General features: G+C 44.3%; 1 protein-coding gene across 1 annotated transcript; it reads left to right on the forward strand.

The window, feature by feature from the left end:
- Window positions 1-4,443: 4,443 nt before the first annotated feature.
- On the forward strand, window positions 4,444-8,134 carry LOC110290465 (vomeronasal secretory protein 2). The gene is made up of 7 exons (XM_021157013.2): window positions 4,444-4,665; window positions 5,108-5,238; window positions 5,475-5,545; window positions 6,375-6,485; window positions 7,165-7,266; window positions 7,468-7,494; window positions 7,918-8,134. The coding sequence occupies exons 1-7, from the start codon at window positions 4,573-4,575 to the stop codon at window positions 7,938-7,940; spliced, it is 558 nt and encodes a 185-aa protein (XP_021012672.1). The 5' UTR covers window positions 4,444-4,572; the 3' UTR covers window positions 7,941-8,134.
- The last annotated feature ends 8,654 nt before the right edge of the window (window positions 8,135-16,788 follow it).

The raw sequence follows: 16,788 nt of genomic DNA on the forward strand, positions 1-16,788 counted from the left end.
TTACTCTGCTATTGGGGATAAGACAACTAACCCATCTCTAGGACTCAGACTGAGGCATGAGCACCTATCAGCTTTTACTTGATAAAGTACTTCATTAGAGGCATGCAACAGTGAGCAAACATGCACAGCTCAGTCTTGGGGTACACCTTCTTTAAAACCCAAGGAGATGTGTGCTCCCATTTGGCGAACTCATGTGTCTGGAGTCTGGTGGTTATGATACAATCTGACATGTTTTAGTTTCATTGTTGATTGTCACACAGAAATCTCTTAACAGTTTGTGTCTCAGATCTGCTGGTAGATAAAGGATGTTAACTGTGCAAACAAGATTATTTCCTGTCATTTATTCATTATGGCTACATAATGGCTTAATGTAGGTCAAGTTAGTTACTATAAAATGGATTGATTCTTGTCTAGGCCAATTGTAAAAGTTAATGTTCCCTGCAACATGGAGGAACTTGGAGCTTTCCTGCCTGTTGTCCACAAATGAACCTTGAGCTGACTTGAACTTTCTACCAGACAACTCATTCTATAACTGTCCAGCTAATCCTCACTCAAACATCAACAGTACAAGCTACATTCTTTACCATGTTTCAGGACGAGAGGTACTGATTTCATCCTCACTGCACTCTGAAATTCCATGTGCTTGATCTTTCCCATCAGCATCCCCAAAGGAATAATCTTGATATCCTCATACAGCTCTTGTAGTACTTCTTTCATCTGCAGCTGAAATACCTTCCTAATATCCAACAAAACAGCTCTAAGGCCTGAGACCCATATGCTCTGGCTTCTTGCTGTAGTGACTCCACTCGTCAGAACCATTTTCTTCTGTCAGTTTCCTTATTAGAAGTGTGACACAATACAAATCATAAACAATACGTTGGAGGAATTATGGAATCTGGATCATATATCAGATGATATGGTTCTTTATATAAGCTGACATAGGTGAATCCGCTCTGACTGTGGGTACTGAAGATTGACACCATCAGACGGATCAGGATGTAGAGTTCTGTGGCAGACCTAGACGTGTATTCCTCTGGTATTCATCATCTTTCACTGTGGCCACTGGCAAATGTTCTAGTATTCTCAACACAGTGACTTCAGCTTAGGTCCTAGAAGACACAAGAGCAAACTTGATCTCCTGCTTGCAATGAGAACCACTCATTTCCCAAGACTTGATTTTCCTTCTGCATTTGTAATGGAGGATTGCTATTCCATAGTATCACTCTTAGTGTCCTATAGGTCATTCTCTGGTTGGAGACTCACAATCTGTGAGGTTGCATTAAATATTTGTGGTGAATATAGAGCTGAACAGAGCAGACATCATTAGCCTGCTTTGTGATGGTAGAGATTGAATTGTTCCTCGTTTCCGCTAACTTTCATGTCAGGATGTCCATGTAAGATATGACCACAGAGGTACTCTTTAGAGATCTCTGTCTCTTTCTTGTGCAAATAGAGTCCTGCATGTGATCTGAGAGCCCCAGTGTATAGAGCAAACTCTGCAGTGCAGATTCAGAAACCAGGACCTGCTACCTTCCACACTTGGATGCAGAACTTCTTTTGCCAAGAGTGGTCCGATCCCAGTGTCCAGACTCCCCCCATGACTTCTTTCAATAAAGCTGGTTCCTATTCTGAGCACATGTGTGACAATCTAATGGGTCCCAGTTTTGTGTTAATTAGTTGAAGGCAGATGATCCAAGCTGAGCACGATCTTAGAAAAGGAAAGAGGTATTTTGTAACTCACAGGTCTCCATAGAGAAGCATCTCAGGACATCAAATGTCACAGCACACTCCAAGCTGAGCATATGTAGTGTGCAACGTGTCACTGTACCTTCACAAGTTTGCCTTAGTCTTTCAACTGTGTTCATTTCAGCAAAACATGTTTGCTCCAGTAAAACACCATCCAACACAAGTGACTTTCCAAAGAATCCTTAAGTTTCCACTTCAGAGTCCCGATTCAGTTGACACTCTCTATTCTATAGCATGTTATGGGCCCAGAAGTCTGTAGGCAGCCTAGGCAGAAGTTCATATAATATTTGTGGAAGGATGGTAGTACCTGCCTCCTGTCTCAGCTTCAGATTTAATGACATCTCCACCTCTTCCTGGGTAGGGGAATGGGCACATGGTAGAATATTGTGAGAAAAGTACAAATTAGAACCAAACAATTCACATATATATAAGTGAATATACCATGGCTACACTCATTGCCCTGTGTGCTAACTTTAAAATTTGGGAAAATAAGTACAAAATAATACAGTTAAAGTCACATCCTCACTGTGTTAATACATCCACCTCTCATTTCATTCACAGTAAGCATAAAGTCCTTAGATTGGCCCACAGCTTATTGCTGTTTCTTCTATCCTTTCTCTACCTGGTAAATGACATCTTCCTCTCCCTTCCCTCCCCTCCAGTCTGTTTTTGGCTCAGCCAGGATCATTTTGGCTCTTCCAGTCTCTACTGAATGTTCGTCCCTTCTAAAGTCCTCTGCTTCTTCATCTCTTTTGGTTCATTTCCTTCACTTCCTTCAATTATATTTCAATGTCCCCTTTGTGTAGCTGTCTTGGGCAATAACATTGAACCTCCCAATTCTTTGTTCACTTAGTTGTTCCCCAAATGGTTCCGTTTGGGCTTCCTAAGACTTGTGCCACACTTGTAATAATATATAATTAAGAAATCATGAATGGAACACACAGTAGACTGAGGAGGGTGATAGGAATACAGAGGCTTCTCATCAGACTGTACATGAGAGTCATGATTTGTCAATAACCTATGGCTATTCTGTCCCACTGATTTTTTTTGGAGAGGGTGGGGAGACGAAGTTAGGATGGAATTACATAGAGCACTGGTGTAAATGCTTTCATCAGTGATCCACACACTGGTATATATGTTATTTAATTTCAATCAACAAAGCAACAAACAGAAAAGTCTTTGTCATTCCAGACATGGAGACTCCACCTTCTCATTATTCTTTGCTTCTAAAGAGCACAGGCTCCGCCCTTTCTCCTTTTGAGATGGCAGGCTTCTTGCTCAGTAGCACCTTGCATCCTGGTGTCAAAACCTAGGTCATATGAGCTTGTCAGCAAGAGCCAAGACTTATCAGAGATTGCTCATTAATATTGTTTATTATGTGGAGCTGTTGGTCCTGGGTCCACAAAGGCACAAAGACACGATTGTAGGTCCAGCACCTGTCTCCAGAGCCTGGACCAGTTGTGTCTGAGATCAAGACATTGAGGCACAAGAAATGCAGATTGAGGAGGAAGGAGGCAGAGTTCCTGTTGGGGAGGGAGCTGGCCTGAGTCAGTAGAGAGGGCAGACAAGGCAGCTCATCCATGAAGTCTGGATACAGGAGGGCTCTGGCCTCCTTGTGTCCATCTTGCTCTTTTTATTAAAAAGAATGAGACTTGTGATCACCTTGTTGGGCTGTCAGTTTTCAGACATATGTGAGGGTAAACCTAGGTCATTCAGTATAGAAGAGAGCTCAATTATGCATAATATGCTGGGACTCTATCAGTTCCTAAAGGAGGTCCTCAGAAGCCCAACAGAGCAAAGGCTCCAATATCCTTTGACAAATTGATATCCCAGAGTTCACAGAGGTGTAACACTCTTTTTTTTTTTTTTTTTTTTTTTTTGGTTTTTCTAAACAGGGTTTCTCTGTATAGCCCTGGCTGTCCTGGAACTCACTTTGTAGACCAGGCTGGCCTCGAACTCAGAAATCCACCTGCCTCTGCCTCCCGAGTGCTGGGATTAAAGGCATGCGCCACCAAGCCTGGCCGAGGTGTAACACTCTTACATGTCTCTTAGTGAACACACAATCATTATTCCCTGAATCGTGGCAAGAGCTTTTCCAATATCGGGATAAAACTGTGACACATAGGCATCATGGCCCTTCTCCTCAAGAACCTAAAATGTAGCAGAGGAGGTACCTTTTGGGTAGAGCTAAAGAAGTGAGACACCTGAGAATAACAAGTGCTCTAAGAGACCACTGGCAGCCCTGGCTGCATAATGCAGCAGTTCAGGTGATCGTTGGCCTGAGTGTGGCTTGGAGCTTTTAGAGGTGCTACTTCAGTTGACCCCAAGCCATTTCACAATGACCATGTACATGTCTATTTTGGGCCTTCCAGACATGAGAAATAGTGATTTGGGATCCCAAAACAGAGTGTGGGCTGTGGAAATCAGCAGGACTATGCATGGTGAAGAAGCCAAATTCCTTCTTGAGTGGCAGAGAAGGTAGCTGGGGAAGCTAAGACTGTGTTAAGGACTGATGATGGTGAATGGATAAAGGCAGCCCTCCTTTTCTGGCCCACAATGCAGACTGTGTTCCCATCCCAAACCTGAATCGTTCAATCTCTCTGGACTCCTTCACGAGATGGTGATGACATTGAAGATCTTTTGTCTTGAGGTGGCAATGAATGGCCAAGAAGTCCTAAAAACAACAATATTCACCCCTATGACAAATGGCCAAGAGGGGTGTGGCCAGTGTCATTTTTGTCCATAAAGGGCATCCTCTGAGGAGCCAACACAGTGTCATTGTGTCATGCTTGCTGCCTGCTTTGTCTGAGAGCATACAACCTGACCATGAAGAGCCTGCTCCTGACTGTCACACTGTCTAGTCTGGTGGCAACTCTACAGGCCTATGATGATCTTCCCTTCATCTCAGAAGAAGATAAAGTGAGGCACGGAGGGGTGGCAAACAGGTGCACGTGGAAGGTTTGACTGTTGGACAAGGCCTGAGTACCAGAGCTAGTAATCCTGAGGGTTTCAGTCCTCTGAGTCTGAGCAGAGAATGCTGTTCTCCAGCATACAGGGCCTCCTGGTCCTCAGACTTGGACCAGGGAAAAGTTCATGAACAGTGACATCCAGAACCATAAAGTGTCACTTGAAAAGACCTCTGTGTGTTTGTTCCTGGAATCCTAACTGTTTTCAGCCTTTGGAGACAGTCAGATTCCATTTAAACTGGACAACCATATGTAATTCTAATCTAATTGTATGAAGCATGGTGTTGGACCTCAACAACTCAGGGGAACATTTTATGCTTAGGGATATATGTACAGGCAAAGTAATTAAGACTTGGGTATGAGAAAGTGTGGGCTTAGGACTCTGTCTACTCCAGCTCTCAGGTGTCTGGTTCATAAAGGCCATAGTGAGTCAAAGAAGAGAAGCGGAGGGGGAAACACTGGTTGCATTTCCTATTAAATTTACATGCCCAGAAGAAGGAACCTTGGAGCTCAGGCACACTCTCGCGTGAGTATCCCACACGAATCTTTTCATCCTTCTTGCCTCTCCTCTGTATTTTGAATATTGATGACAGAAAAGCCCATTCCTTTGAGGGGCTATAGTCTTCACGTGCTGAAGCTTAGGAGGGGGTAATATGGGATTTCAGAGGGCATTGTGCTAAGGTTGAGGAACCAGGTGTACAACCAGAATGGAGCACAGATGTATTCAGAAAGAGACTGCACATCACTTTTCCTGTTTTCCAGATCTAAGGGAGAGTGCATTAATTTAGGAATTCGTATGCAGAGAACAGAGGAGCCTGGTCAATACAGTGCCTGTGAGTCCATGTTTCATTTTCTCCTCCTTTTCTTGTCATAAACCACTCTAATCAATACTGCTTAGGGCGGAGTGGGTTTTATTTAGCTCCCAGTTCAAAGCACAGTCCACAGTGGTGGAATATTCCAGGCAGCTGGAGCAGGAAGTATCTATTCATATTACACAGTCAGAAGCGATTAGTGAATCTATTCCTGCTAGTGCTCAGATTGTTTTCAGAATTTTACAAAGTCCAGGATCTGCTGCCCACACAATGCCCACAATTAAGATGAATCTTACACAATAAATTAACATAATCAATATCATACACACTATTATAGTCAACTGAATAATTCCAATGTGATTCTAGATGATGTGGATTTATTAGTCAACATGGTACCCCTGGATGCAGGTGACTATAGGTTGCAAGGCAAGATGCTTGGTTGTAGTGCTCCTGGCCCGCCTGCTTCTCAGGAAGGTCTACCCTGTAACTCCCAGGTGTTTTCAGAAATCAGTTAAGCTCAGAGAAGAGACCATGCTTCCCTCTAGATATTACTGTCCACTGCCCAATATGGATTCTGAAGCTTAGAATTTAGGAAACACGTCAGGGTAGCTGCTAAAGGGCTAGTCAGCCACAGCCTTCATCTTCCCTGGCACCTACTGTCATGTCTTCATAGCTGGGGATAACAGCTTTCCATGAGGAACCTCTGTATTGTGATGATGTCATGGAAAGTCTTGGAGCTGGCTATGGTTGCTCATGGGTTATCGTTGAAACCTTCTAGATTGTTCCTCCGTGTGGGATGAATGTTCTCTTTTAAAAAGACACTACAGATCTATTTCTCTTTAATCTACAGTTTGGGGTCATACTCTCTTCTATATATATGATCTTCCAGTGAAGGACCACTACATCTTATACAGTGAAAGCCATCCGTTTCAGAAAATATCCCAATTTGGATATCTCATAGGTGAGGAACATCAGAGATCAAACTTGCCCATGTGCTCTATGATCATTAGCTATTTGAACGCTCAGCAACTGCATCCAGGCACTGGGAAGTCTAAATCCTCTGCCGTGTCCTTTCGCAATTGTGGATAAGGTGCCATGTGATCACTATAAATGCTTTGAAATGGTAAGCCATGGTCTGTGAAGAATTTCCAGTGCCATGATCAGATGTGACCTTGAGCACTGAGAAATAGGACAGAATTTTTATTGATTTACTCAATATCTTGTCTTGAAGGTCTCAGGTTTTGTGGCAGGAAGTTCTCATTGAAAGGCTGTGTCCTAACAGAAACCTTTTATGGGCAATGCTGCCCTCATTGCAGGGACAGGAAACAGACTAATTACCTTGAAACGCCGTTTCCTGTTGGTTAGACTGTAACGTTTCTTGGGTGCTTACGATATCACCTATAGGTTTGGTCATAACTGTGTGGCCCTATATGTTAGTTATACCCACTTCCTGTTGACAAGCTCCCCAACCACCATCCATTTTGTACCTCCACATTCACTCTAAAGTCTCCTTCCCCTTGTTCCCATAATGCTTCAGGTTGAAAACTCTGGTTCTATGAAGTCTTCTTGTCTTTATGTCAGTGGACTCTAATAGGGCTCTGTAGTCATACTCTTTCTGCTTATCTGGCCTCTGTTCACAGGAAAGTATCCAGAAGAAAACCAGGATACCTTGGAAGTATTTAAGGAATTCATACAGCATAAAGGATTTCTCCAAGAAAACATCCATGTGCCTGAGCAGAGGGGTAAGAGGATGCTCTGTTCAACTTGTCCTCATGGCCCCTTATTTCCCCCATGGTACAGGGAATCTTGTGTAACCATGTGTCTTCCTTTACAAGCAGGATATTTTTTGTGATCTTAATCATTGAGCCATTCAAGCTGTAGGTGCAGTCTGGATCTTCAACCTGGACACTCTTCTATTTGATTTTTTTTTCTTGTTTTTACAGAACGGTGTATTCCCAAACATAACAGTGGTAAGTGACCCTCTGAAGAAACCCTGAGAGAACTCAGATTCCTCTGTTCCATGGTGAATGTTTTTATCTGTTGTTGACCCATCTCTCAACATCCCACTCAGGAAGAAATGTGCTTAGCCAGGAAGCAGTGACCACTCCAGGAGGAGCCCTCAAGTGGAATTCTTAGATACTTGGGAATTCCATCATTTATTTTCCTTGAGTTCTGCCTATACAGTGGTCTATTTTCATGCCTTAGGTACCCACAAAACTGATTAGAGATCTAAAATGTCAAGGAAGTTAGGATACTTCTGTGACCCATGTATTCTCAGGATGAAATTCCCAAAGGCTCAATGAATGGAAAATGTTTGATAGGCATGCATCTCCAACAGCTATTGCCGTGATAGGGGGAGGGATCTCTCAACTGTGTACCTCTCTCTGTCACAGCCCACCAGGACCACAAATGCTGAGGCCGACTTGCCAGTAGGACCTGGCCATGACCTTAGTGGACTGCTCTTCTTCCTGGACATTTCTCTGAGCTGCATTTCCCCAACCTGTGTTCTACTCCTTAAATTGCACCACCCTCTGGACTTCCTAACCTCCTGATTTACCTTTTAACCCTTGCTCTGAGACCCATCTGAATCCAATAAAAAAATTAGCAGTTTTTTCTGAGTTCAGCTTGTATGTGGCAGGCATTCTTAGTTCAAAAGGTTAAGGAGATATTAGGATTAGCAGATATGAGACACCCATTAGCTTGGTACCCAATATTCCTCGAAAGCTATGTGAGCTCTAAAATTGGTGGCTCACGTGATGTTTGGCCAATACCAACTAGCTCCAGAAAATGTCTGACACTGGATGAGGATAATTTGGGTAACCAATCAGTTGAGTAAGACTGGATGATGGTGTCAGGATTGCAGATATATTCAGGTCCTAACAGAGATATTGCTGCATTCGGGAACTTCATGGAAACATGGGAGTGACCTAGCTCTGAATCACCTAGGAGCAATGACAAGCACAGAGGGGGAAAGATTGCTAGACCTTCCTCATCATGCTCCATCAAGGCAAACCTACATGCAGCACTCAGGGCATTTTTACTCACCTTGGCTTTTCTGTAATTGGTCAGTATCTGAGGTCTGTGTTGAAACTGCCCCTGGTACATACTGGGAGCACAATGATTCAGGGCTGGGCCAGTACTTTGAATGATCAAGATAGACCCGGAAAATGGCTATTTCGGTGGAACATGGATTCCTGGAGGCTAAGTTGCGACCCCAGTTTTTTCCTGAGAAGCTGCAATGTTTCTTATATATCCATTGGCAATACACATTCAGCCCGACTCCCGCCCTTACCTTTTGCTTTTTCTACGCCTCTGACCACTGGACCTGGTCACCTGGAAGTGGAATCAACCCCTCGGGTATCTGCGGGAGCCTGATGCAGCAGAGCAATTTGTAGAGAAACCATAGCCAGAAAACAAGAAAACTGATGGACACTGTGTGTGTCTCTAGTATAGAAGACCCAAGTGTATTACAGAATGGCCAAAGACCTCCATGGAAGAATATAAGAAAGAAGTGAATGTATTTTACTGAACTTGGGATAAAAAGTGAATTTCATAGTATCAAAGCATAGGGTGAAGACTTTTACATACAAAGTACATATGACTACACTGCAGTAGATACCACACTTTTAAAGTTAGTGTTTGTGCCCGGTAGAGTAATCCACACATTTAATCTAAGCATTTGGGAAACGAGTCAGGAAGATCTCTGCGATTTTGAGACTAGTCTGGTCTACCAGGGGAGTTCCCGGAAAGCCAGGACTATCTATGGAGACTGTATCTCAAAACAAACAACCCAAAATATAACACTTGTCGAATACAGGAGATTTTTCATTGGGTAATTGTTTCCATGAATTTCACTGCATGTTTTCATCCCACATATTTTGTACTTTAGTCTGTTTTACATGCATAGTTTTGTCACCCAGGTCTTTCTCTGACGCATAAGCATATCATCCCCTCAATTTGGCCTACAGTGGTGCCTCCAGATTATCCTCTGGAACTTGTGCTATGTTGTATGACTTTCCTGGAGATAATGCCAGTGTGTATTCATTCTAGACTGTGTAAAGACAATAAACACAGAATCCGTTTCACCCATGTTTAGCCAGCTGGTTCCTAGAATTTACTAGGACGGTGTGAGAAGATCATTTGAGAGTGTGCGTGACTCAAGAGGCTGTATTATCAAAAGCACCTTGGACACTGGTGATGCCTCATTCAAGCTGAGTAGTTTGGTCTCCCTCTACCAATTCTGTGCAGCTCCACCAAAGAGTCTGCTCTTTCCTTGCATCTTTAACTGTTTATATAATCTTGGTGATAGCGAAGGGTTGTGAATCATTTAAATTTGTGCATATTGAGGACCTCCTGCAATTCTCTCCATAATGGAATATTTCAACCCAAAAGAAACAGATACACAGCACTCAGCCAAATCTATTAGCTCCTACATTGTTTTTCTGCTGTCTTCTCTGAAATTCACAAGGCCTTGGTAGGAGGTGGAATAGAAGACACATTCTCTTTTATAGTAACAGTTACATATTCGAAATAATTTGGTCATCTATCAGTAACCAGTACCAACGCAAGGGGGAAAAAAAATCACTTAATGACTGAAGCTGAGCATAGCAGTAATCTATTTGCATAAACACAAATGATTAGAAAATCTTTTTACAGAAAAAAATAATTATTTTTGACAAAATAAGAGCAATAATCACACCCCTGAGATTTTGATCTTTGGAGCCAGAAGTGTTCTCCCTTGCTCACTGAACTGAACAAGAGCTCCCTTCTGTAAAGTAATTTCTTTCAATTTGCCAGTCACAGCACGGCCACTACAGTACCACCAGAGAAATCTTGCCTGACCTATTAGTAATGAAGCACAAGTTGTATATAGTAACGCAGGGCAGCAGGTGACAATTCTCCTCTGTCTGCATACACAGCACCTGTGTGGTACATAAGGGGACTCTCTGCAATGTCCCTCCAGCCTGATTTCTCCAGGCTTGCAGCCCCAGCATTCAAGGTCTTCGGCAATAGAGTCTTACTCTCTACTGCTAATATGTGACCATCTCCAGTGGATAGAGCCTTTATGGTCGGTGAGGCATCTGTGATCTCTCCACAGACTTGTAGCAAGCAGAACTGGAATTCTTGGATAACTTTTTTTAAATTTTTTTTATTGGTTACTTTATTTATTTACATTTCAAATGTTATACGTTTCCCCTCTGCAAGCCCCCTATCCCCTCCCCCTCCCCCTGATTCTATGGGGGTGCTCCAACACCCACCCACTCCTTCCTCACGGCCCTAGGATTTTTCCTACACTGGGGTATCTAGCCTTCACAGGACCAAGAGCCTCCCCTCCTATTTTTTAGCTCCTAAGATTCTGTTTTTCTGACCAATTCTTATTTCAGTAAAGGCCCAGCGGGAGACAGACTTCTCCCATGGCTGTGTTGCCCACAGGGTGGAGGCATGTCATCTACATCCATTTCCTGCCTGGGAAGGAGTCTGCCATTGCCTACTTCAGGGGCAACATGAACTATCAGTACTACCAGATGGTGATGCTCATGGGTGAGCTCCACTCTTTGTCTTTTAGCATGGACTCCTGGGGACAGACATGGACCAGGCCCATGTTTTTCTCTCTGGTTTGTTTCATTCTGCTCCTGGGGAGCCTCTCCTGCACTTCCTGAAGTCACCAGGAGGGGGATGTGTAAGCACTTGGCCTCTTTTACCTTCAGTTCTCACATGACCAATCCTAGTGTCAGAAATTCCCACATACTCCTGACCCACCCAGCCCCTGGCTACTCTGTCCCCCATGAGCCAGCCTTTTGTATGGTCCTGCTCTGAACAGGTTCCCATTGTGGCCCATTTATCACTGTGGACATTGGGCAGCACGAGCAGTCGTCATGGTAGGAGGGGTTGCAGCATTCAGAGGGTGGATGGAGACGGGAAGATGACCCAGCACACTGCTGGGCATAGGATGTCCCCCAAGGAAAGTCCTCTTTTCCAAGGTCAGCAGGGTCAGGTGGAGACATCATGAGGAGACCTCTCCCTGCCACCACTGTCAACACACTGAGGACAAGGTGTCCTTCCCTCAGCCCTCACACACTTCTCTGTCACTTCTCTGTCAGCCGTGGCTGCAGCAGCCACAGATCTAAAACCCCCATGTCTATGGTAGAGAGCAGGCTGCGCAGGGATGGAGGAGCAGACTGACAAGGAGAGAGCGTCCCTCTGTGGCCTCTGCTTCTGTCCTGACTCGGCCTCCCTCACCTGACTGTGACCTGGAATCACGGGAGGCCGAGAAACTGTTCTCAGTGTTGTTTTATCGCAGCCACACAACACAAACAGTGACAGAAAGCAGACTGAGACCTTCTGTCAGGCTCTGTGTGACTCCTGTCATGCTGCATGCTCTGTGCCCACACCGTGTGTGTGTGTGTGTGTGTGTGTGTGTGTGTGTGTCCCAGCAATTCATGCCTGTGAGGCAGATACTCAACCACTGCTCTCCCCCTGTCCCCGAGCAGGTCAATCCTGTCATATTTGGTTTGTCTATCTCTGCAGACACCTTGTGTGTGGGGTCAATCTGATTGGCCATCGTGTATTTGATCAGAACATATGATGGACGGCAAGCAGGCCTGATAAAGCTCTCTATAGACACAGTCAAGTCTCCATCATTCTGGTCCATGACCAGAAACGTGCGCTCACGAAGATTCCCCCACCCCCACCCCGCCTCTGCCCGGAGTTAGACGTCTGTGTCACGGCACCGGGGACCCCTCAGTGAGAAAGAGAGACCTTGGCGTGTTTTAAAATCGTCTCACTGGGAATTGTCTATCTCACAGATTCACTCTGCACCCTTGAGGTTTCGCCTGCACGGATGTAAACGTGCACTGCACACACACAGGGCTCCGAGAGGCCAGAGGAGGGCATCTGACAGCCTGGGGACCGGAGTCACCCACAGTCGTGAGCTGACGCCACATGGGGCCTGGGCATCAGACCAATGTGCAAGCAGCCGAGTGCTCGCTGTGAGCCATGACCTCCCCAGTCCTCCTCCTCGTGTGCAGAGCACGCGTGTTCCCTTCAGGACGGGTCCTCGTGCGTCTCAGATGTGGTTTTTTTATGAGATTTATTCTTCTATCTCGTGTCTGTGTGAGCTCACTATAGCTGCACAGACGAGTGTGAGCCTGCTTGGTGGCTGGGGATTGAGTGACAGGACCTCTGTGTGCTCCGGCCCCACCTCAGACATTTAGAGTTTTGGGGGGTGTCAGGGTGTACTGGCTGGTTTGGAGTGTCAACTTGACACAGGCTGGAGTTATCACAGAAAAAGGAGCTTCAGTTGGGGAAATGCCTCCACGAGATCCAGCTGTAAGACATTTTCTCAATTAATGATCAAGGGGGAAAGGCCCCTTGTGGGTGGGACCATCTCTGGGCTGGTAGTCTTGGTTCTATAAGAGAGCAGGCTGAGCAAGCCAGGGAAAGCAAGCCAGTAAACAGCATCCCTCCATGGCCTCTGCATCAGCTCCTGCTCCCTGACCTGCTTGAGTTCCAGTCCTGACTTCCTTTGGTGATGAACAACAGTATGGAAGTGTAAGCTGAATAAACTCTTTCCTCCCCAACTTGCTTTCCCCCACCCACGGAAATAGCACACAGGGCGGTCAGGCGGCTCACTGCCCTCTGTGAAGGGAGCCAAGGGCGCCCTCTGCTGGCCTGTGGGTGTCATGGCGGCGGCAGGAGGCGCACTGCCGTTTCCCAGGGACCACCACTGGCGGTCTAGGCTTCGGCTGAGACCTGGAAGACGGAGTGGGGGTCTCACCTAAGTGAGCGTGAGGCAGGGGCATGCCCACGATGGGCAGAGGGAGAGGCAGAGAGGGGCGGACATTTAATATTTTTATTGTTTTATTTTATGACTATTTATATAGATTATAAGACGTCACGCGGGGAAACTGAGGCAGAGGCGTGACCGCGAGTCAGGGATCTGAGGCGGGGACTGAGCGTGCAGGGGGGGGGGGGCGGGGGGGAAAGCTGGGGGAAGCCCACGAGCGGCTGGATACCGTGAGGCAAGGGGATGACAGGGGCAGGGGGATGCCCAGGATCTAAGGGAGGCTACGAGACGGCGGGGGGGGGGGGGGGGGGGGGCAGCGCGGACCTGAAGCCTCTGCCTTTTTTATTAAGGGAAAAAAAGAAAGGAAAAAAAAAAAAACCGGAAAAAAAGCTTCAGACGCTGTCTCTGTGAGTCACGGGCCGGGGGACGGGAAATCCAGTCTCCCATTGGAAGCTTGCCATCAACATAGTTTATATTATTTGAAGGTATTGTGAAAGGTATTGTTTTCCTGACTTTTCTTGTTTAAATCCATTTGTCATTTGTATATAGGAAGGCTATCAGTGTTTTTGCATGAATTTTGTATTGAGCTATTTTGTTGGGAAATTTTTTTCAGTTGTGTAAGTTCCCTGGTGGAATTTTTCAGGATATGTATATGTATATAGAGTCATATCCTTTGCAAAGAAGAGCTTGACTTCTTCCTTGGTAATCTAAGGTTTACCCTTTTGATCTCCTTGAGCTGTTTTACTGTTCTTGGTAAGAACTCAAGTACTGCCCTTGAAATCGACATGGAGAGATTGAACAGCCTGGTTGCCTTAATTATATTTAGGATTGTCTCTTGTATACTTTATCTCTACGGGAATTTTATGGTGAAATGGTGTTGGATTTTGTTAAAGACCTTTGTGCAAATAATAAAATGATCATTTTTTTTCCAGTTTGTTTTCTGTGGTAGATTTTATTTCCTGGGTTTTGTATGTTCAGGTGTCCCTTCATCTCTGAGACAAATCCTGCTTGATTATGACTGGTGATGTCCTGATGTGTTCTTGAATTGTCTTTGCAAGTACTTTGATGAGTGTTTCTGCAAGCATGTTCATAGGGAACGTGGTACATAATTCTCCTTTTTAGTTGCATCTTTATGTGGTTTGGGTATCAGGATAACTGTGGCCTCATAAAATAAATTGTTCCTTCTCTTTCTTTTGGAAAATTTTATGGAGTACTGATTTTAACTGTTCTTTAAAAGTCATCGAAAAAGACTCCATCTGGATGGGAGATTTTTTTTTTTAAAGAATAAGTTACTCTGTCAGAAATTTAAGGTATTTCATTACAGTGAAGAAAGTGCAGCTGGAATTGAAATTTTAACTTCAACAGAATTCTCCTTTTCCTTTCCCTTTCCCTTTCCCTTTCCCTTTTCCTTTTCCTTTCCTTTCCTTTTTTCCCCCATTTATTTATTTATTTATTTATTTATTTATTTATTTATTTATTTTTGGTTTTTTGAGACAGGGTTTCTCTGTGTATCCCTGGCTGTCCTGGAATTCACTCTGTAGAAAATCATGCTATTTGCATGGAAGATTTTATTTTAAATAATCATTTTCTTTGACTGAATCTTTCCACTCTCTTACCTTGTTTTCAAACCTGATACTCTGTTTCTTTCCATATCTCTTTGTATTTTTTATATCTTGTTTCATCTCAGTTTGAATTTTTTCTTCAGTGCTTTTACCTACTTACGTCCAGTCAGTTTTCTTACCCTGCATCGTCCCTACTTCCTTCAGCTGTGTGCTCATGGTTTTGTGCCCATCAGTCATTTTGCTTGTAATTATGTTCTTCATGACTCTGAGGCCTGAATTTTTTTAAAGATTTCTTTATTATTATATCTAAGTACATTGTAGCTGTCTTCAGACACCCAGATCTCATTATGAATGGTTGTGAGCCACCATGTGGTTGCTGGGATTTGAACTCAGGACCTTTGGAAGAGCAGTCGGTGCTCTTAACCGCTGAGCCATCTCTCCAGCCCGAGGTCTGAATTTTTAATGTCACTTAAGTTGTCCTTTTTAGGGGATACTGCCATTGTTATGATTTGATTACAGTACATTTTGTCTTATTTTTAGTATTTTGGGTTGGGAATGGAAACAAAAGAAATCAGAATTTAGAAATTTGGTTGTCTTTTGTTGTGTGGCTTGTATTCCAAGCTTAGAATTTCAGCTGCCTATCTTTTATCTGAGGGGTTCAGAACTCACAATGAGGCTCAGCTCTCAGGTGCAGCAGCGTCCTACTCCATTCGTTTCAGGTGTAGGCTGGGAGCAAGTGTGAGGAAATGCTGTGTAGAGTGGCCAGAAAGCTGGAGCTGTATGGCAGGAAGCCTGATAATGAGTGGGAAGGACTTTTTTCTCTGTGGGGCAGGGTTAATCTCAGGTACCAGGAGACTGATAGGGAAAAGAAAAAAGCTGGGTGGACTCTACAAAAGTAATTGAGAAAGAGAAAGCGCCTGGCTTCAACGTGTTTAGAGGATCCACGTGACTATAACCACTTGTTGGGTCAAGGAGAAGTGCTAGATCCAGGCCTGAGTGACAAGAAAATCCACCATTCCAACCTGGTCCCTAATCAGGTACTGGCTACCTGGACCTGATATTCTTCTTGTGTTATTAGTATAAGATTTGTCTAAAGAAATGGAGAAAGCTAGGCAGTGGTAGCACACTTGGGAGGCAGAAGCAAGCAGATTTTCTACAGAGTGAATTCCAGGACAGCCAGGGATACACAGAGAAACCCTGTCTCAAAAAACCAAAAATAAATAAATAAATAAATAAATAAATAAATAAATAAATGGGGGAAAAAGGAAAGGAAAGGAAAAGGAAAAGGGAAAGGGAAAGGGAAAGGGAAAGGAAAAGGAAAAGGAGAATTCTGTGCTGACTCCGTCTATTCCTCAGACACTGTTAGATCAAATGTCACCATGACTAATGCCTTTTCTACGTTTATAACTTAAAGGTCGAATTGTTTAGTTGTTTCTAAGAGCTTGTCTTGTTTGTTTGTTTGGTTTGTTTTTCAAGACAGGGTTTCTCTGTGTATCCCTGGCTGTCCTGGAACTCACTCTGTAGACCAGGTTGGCCTCGAACTCAGAAATCAGCCTGCCTCTGCCTCCCAAGTGCTGGGATTAAAGGCGTGCGCCACCACTGCCTGGCTAAGACCTTGTCTTTTTCTCCAGTTCTCTTTCTCTTTCTCTCTCTCTTTCTCTTTCTCTCTCTCTCTCTCTCTCTCTCTCTCTCTCTCTCTCTCTCTCTCTCTCTCTCTCCCCGTGTGTGTGTGTGTGTGTGTGTGTGTGTGTGTGTGTGTGTGTGTGTGTGACTTTCCACCACTCTATAAGGTATTACTGATGTCATTGGCATATATTACAATGTTCCCTATTCAGCTCTAGTTCTCTTAATTGGGGATTCACTTTTTTAGTCTGGAGTAGGGGGAAAATTCTTCCTCAGATATTTTGTCTCTTCAC

The sequence above is a fragment of the Mus caroli genome, unplaced genomic scaffold, assembly GCF_978045245.1.
Source record: "Mus caroli unplaced genomic scaffold, Mus_caroli_1 scaffold_2, whole genome shotgun sequence".
In the NCBI taxonomy this organism is placed as follows: domain Eukaryota; kingdom Metazoa; phylum Chordata; class Mammalia; order Rodentia; family Muridae; genus Mus; species Mus caroli.

Coding starts and splice junctions, on each gene's coding strand:
- LOC110290465 (XM_021157013.2), top strand. CDS start 4,573: ATGAAGAGCCTGCTCCTGACTGTCACACTGTCTAGTCTGGTGGCAACT. Junction 5,239..5,474: donor GAGCTCAGGCACACTCTCGC/GTGAGTATCCCA, acceptor CCTGTTTTCCAG/ATCTAAGGGAGAGTGCATTA. Junction 7,495..7,917: donor TATTCCCAAACATAACAGTG/GTAAGTGACCCT, acceptor TCTCTGTCACAG/CCCACCAGGACCACAAATGC.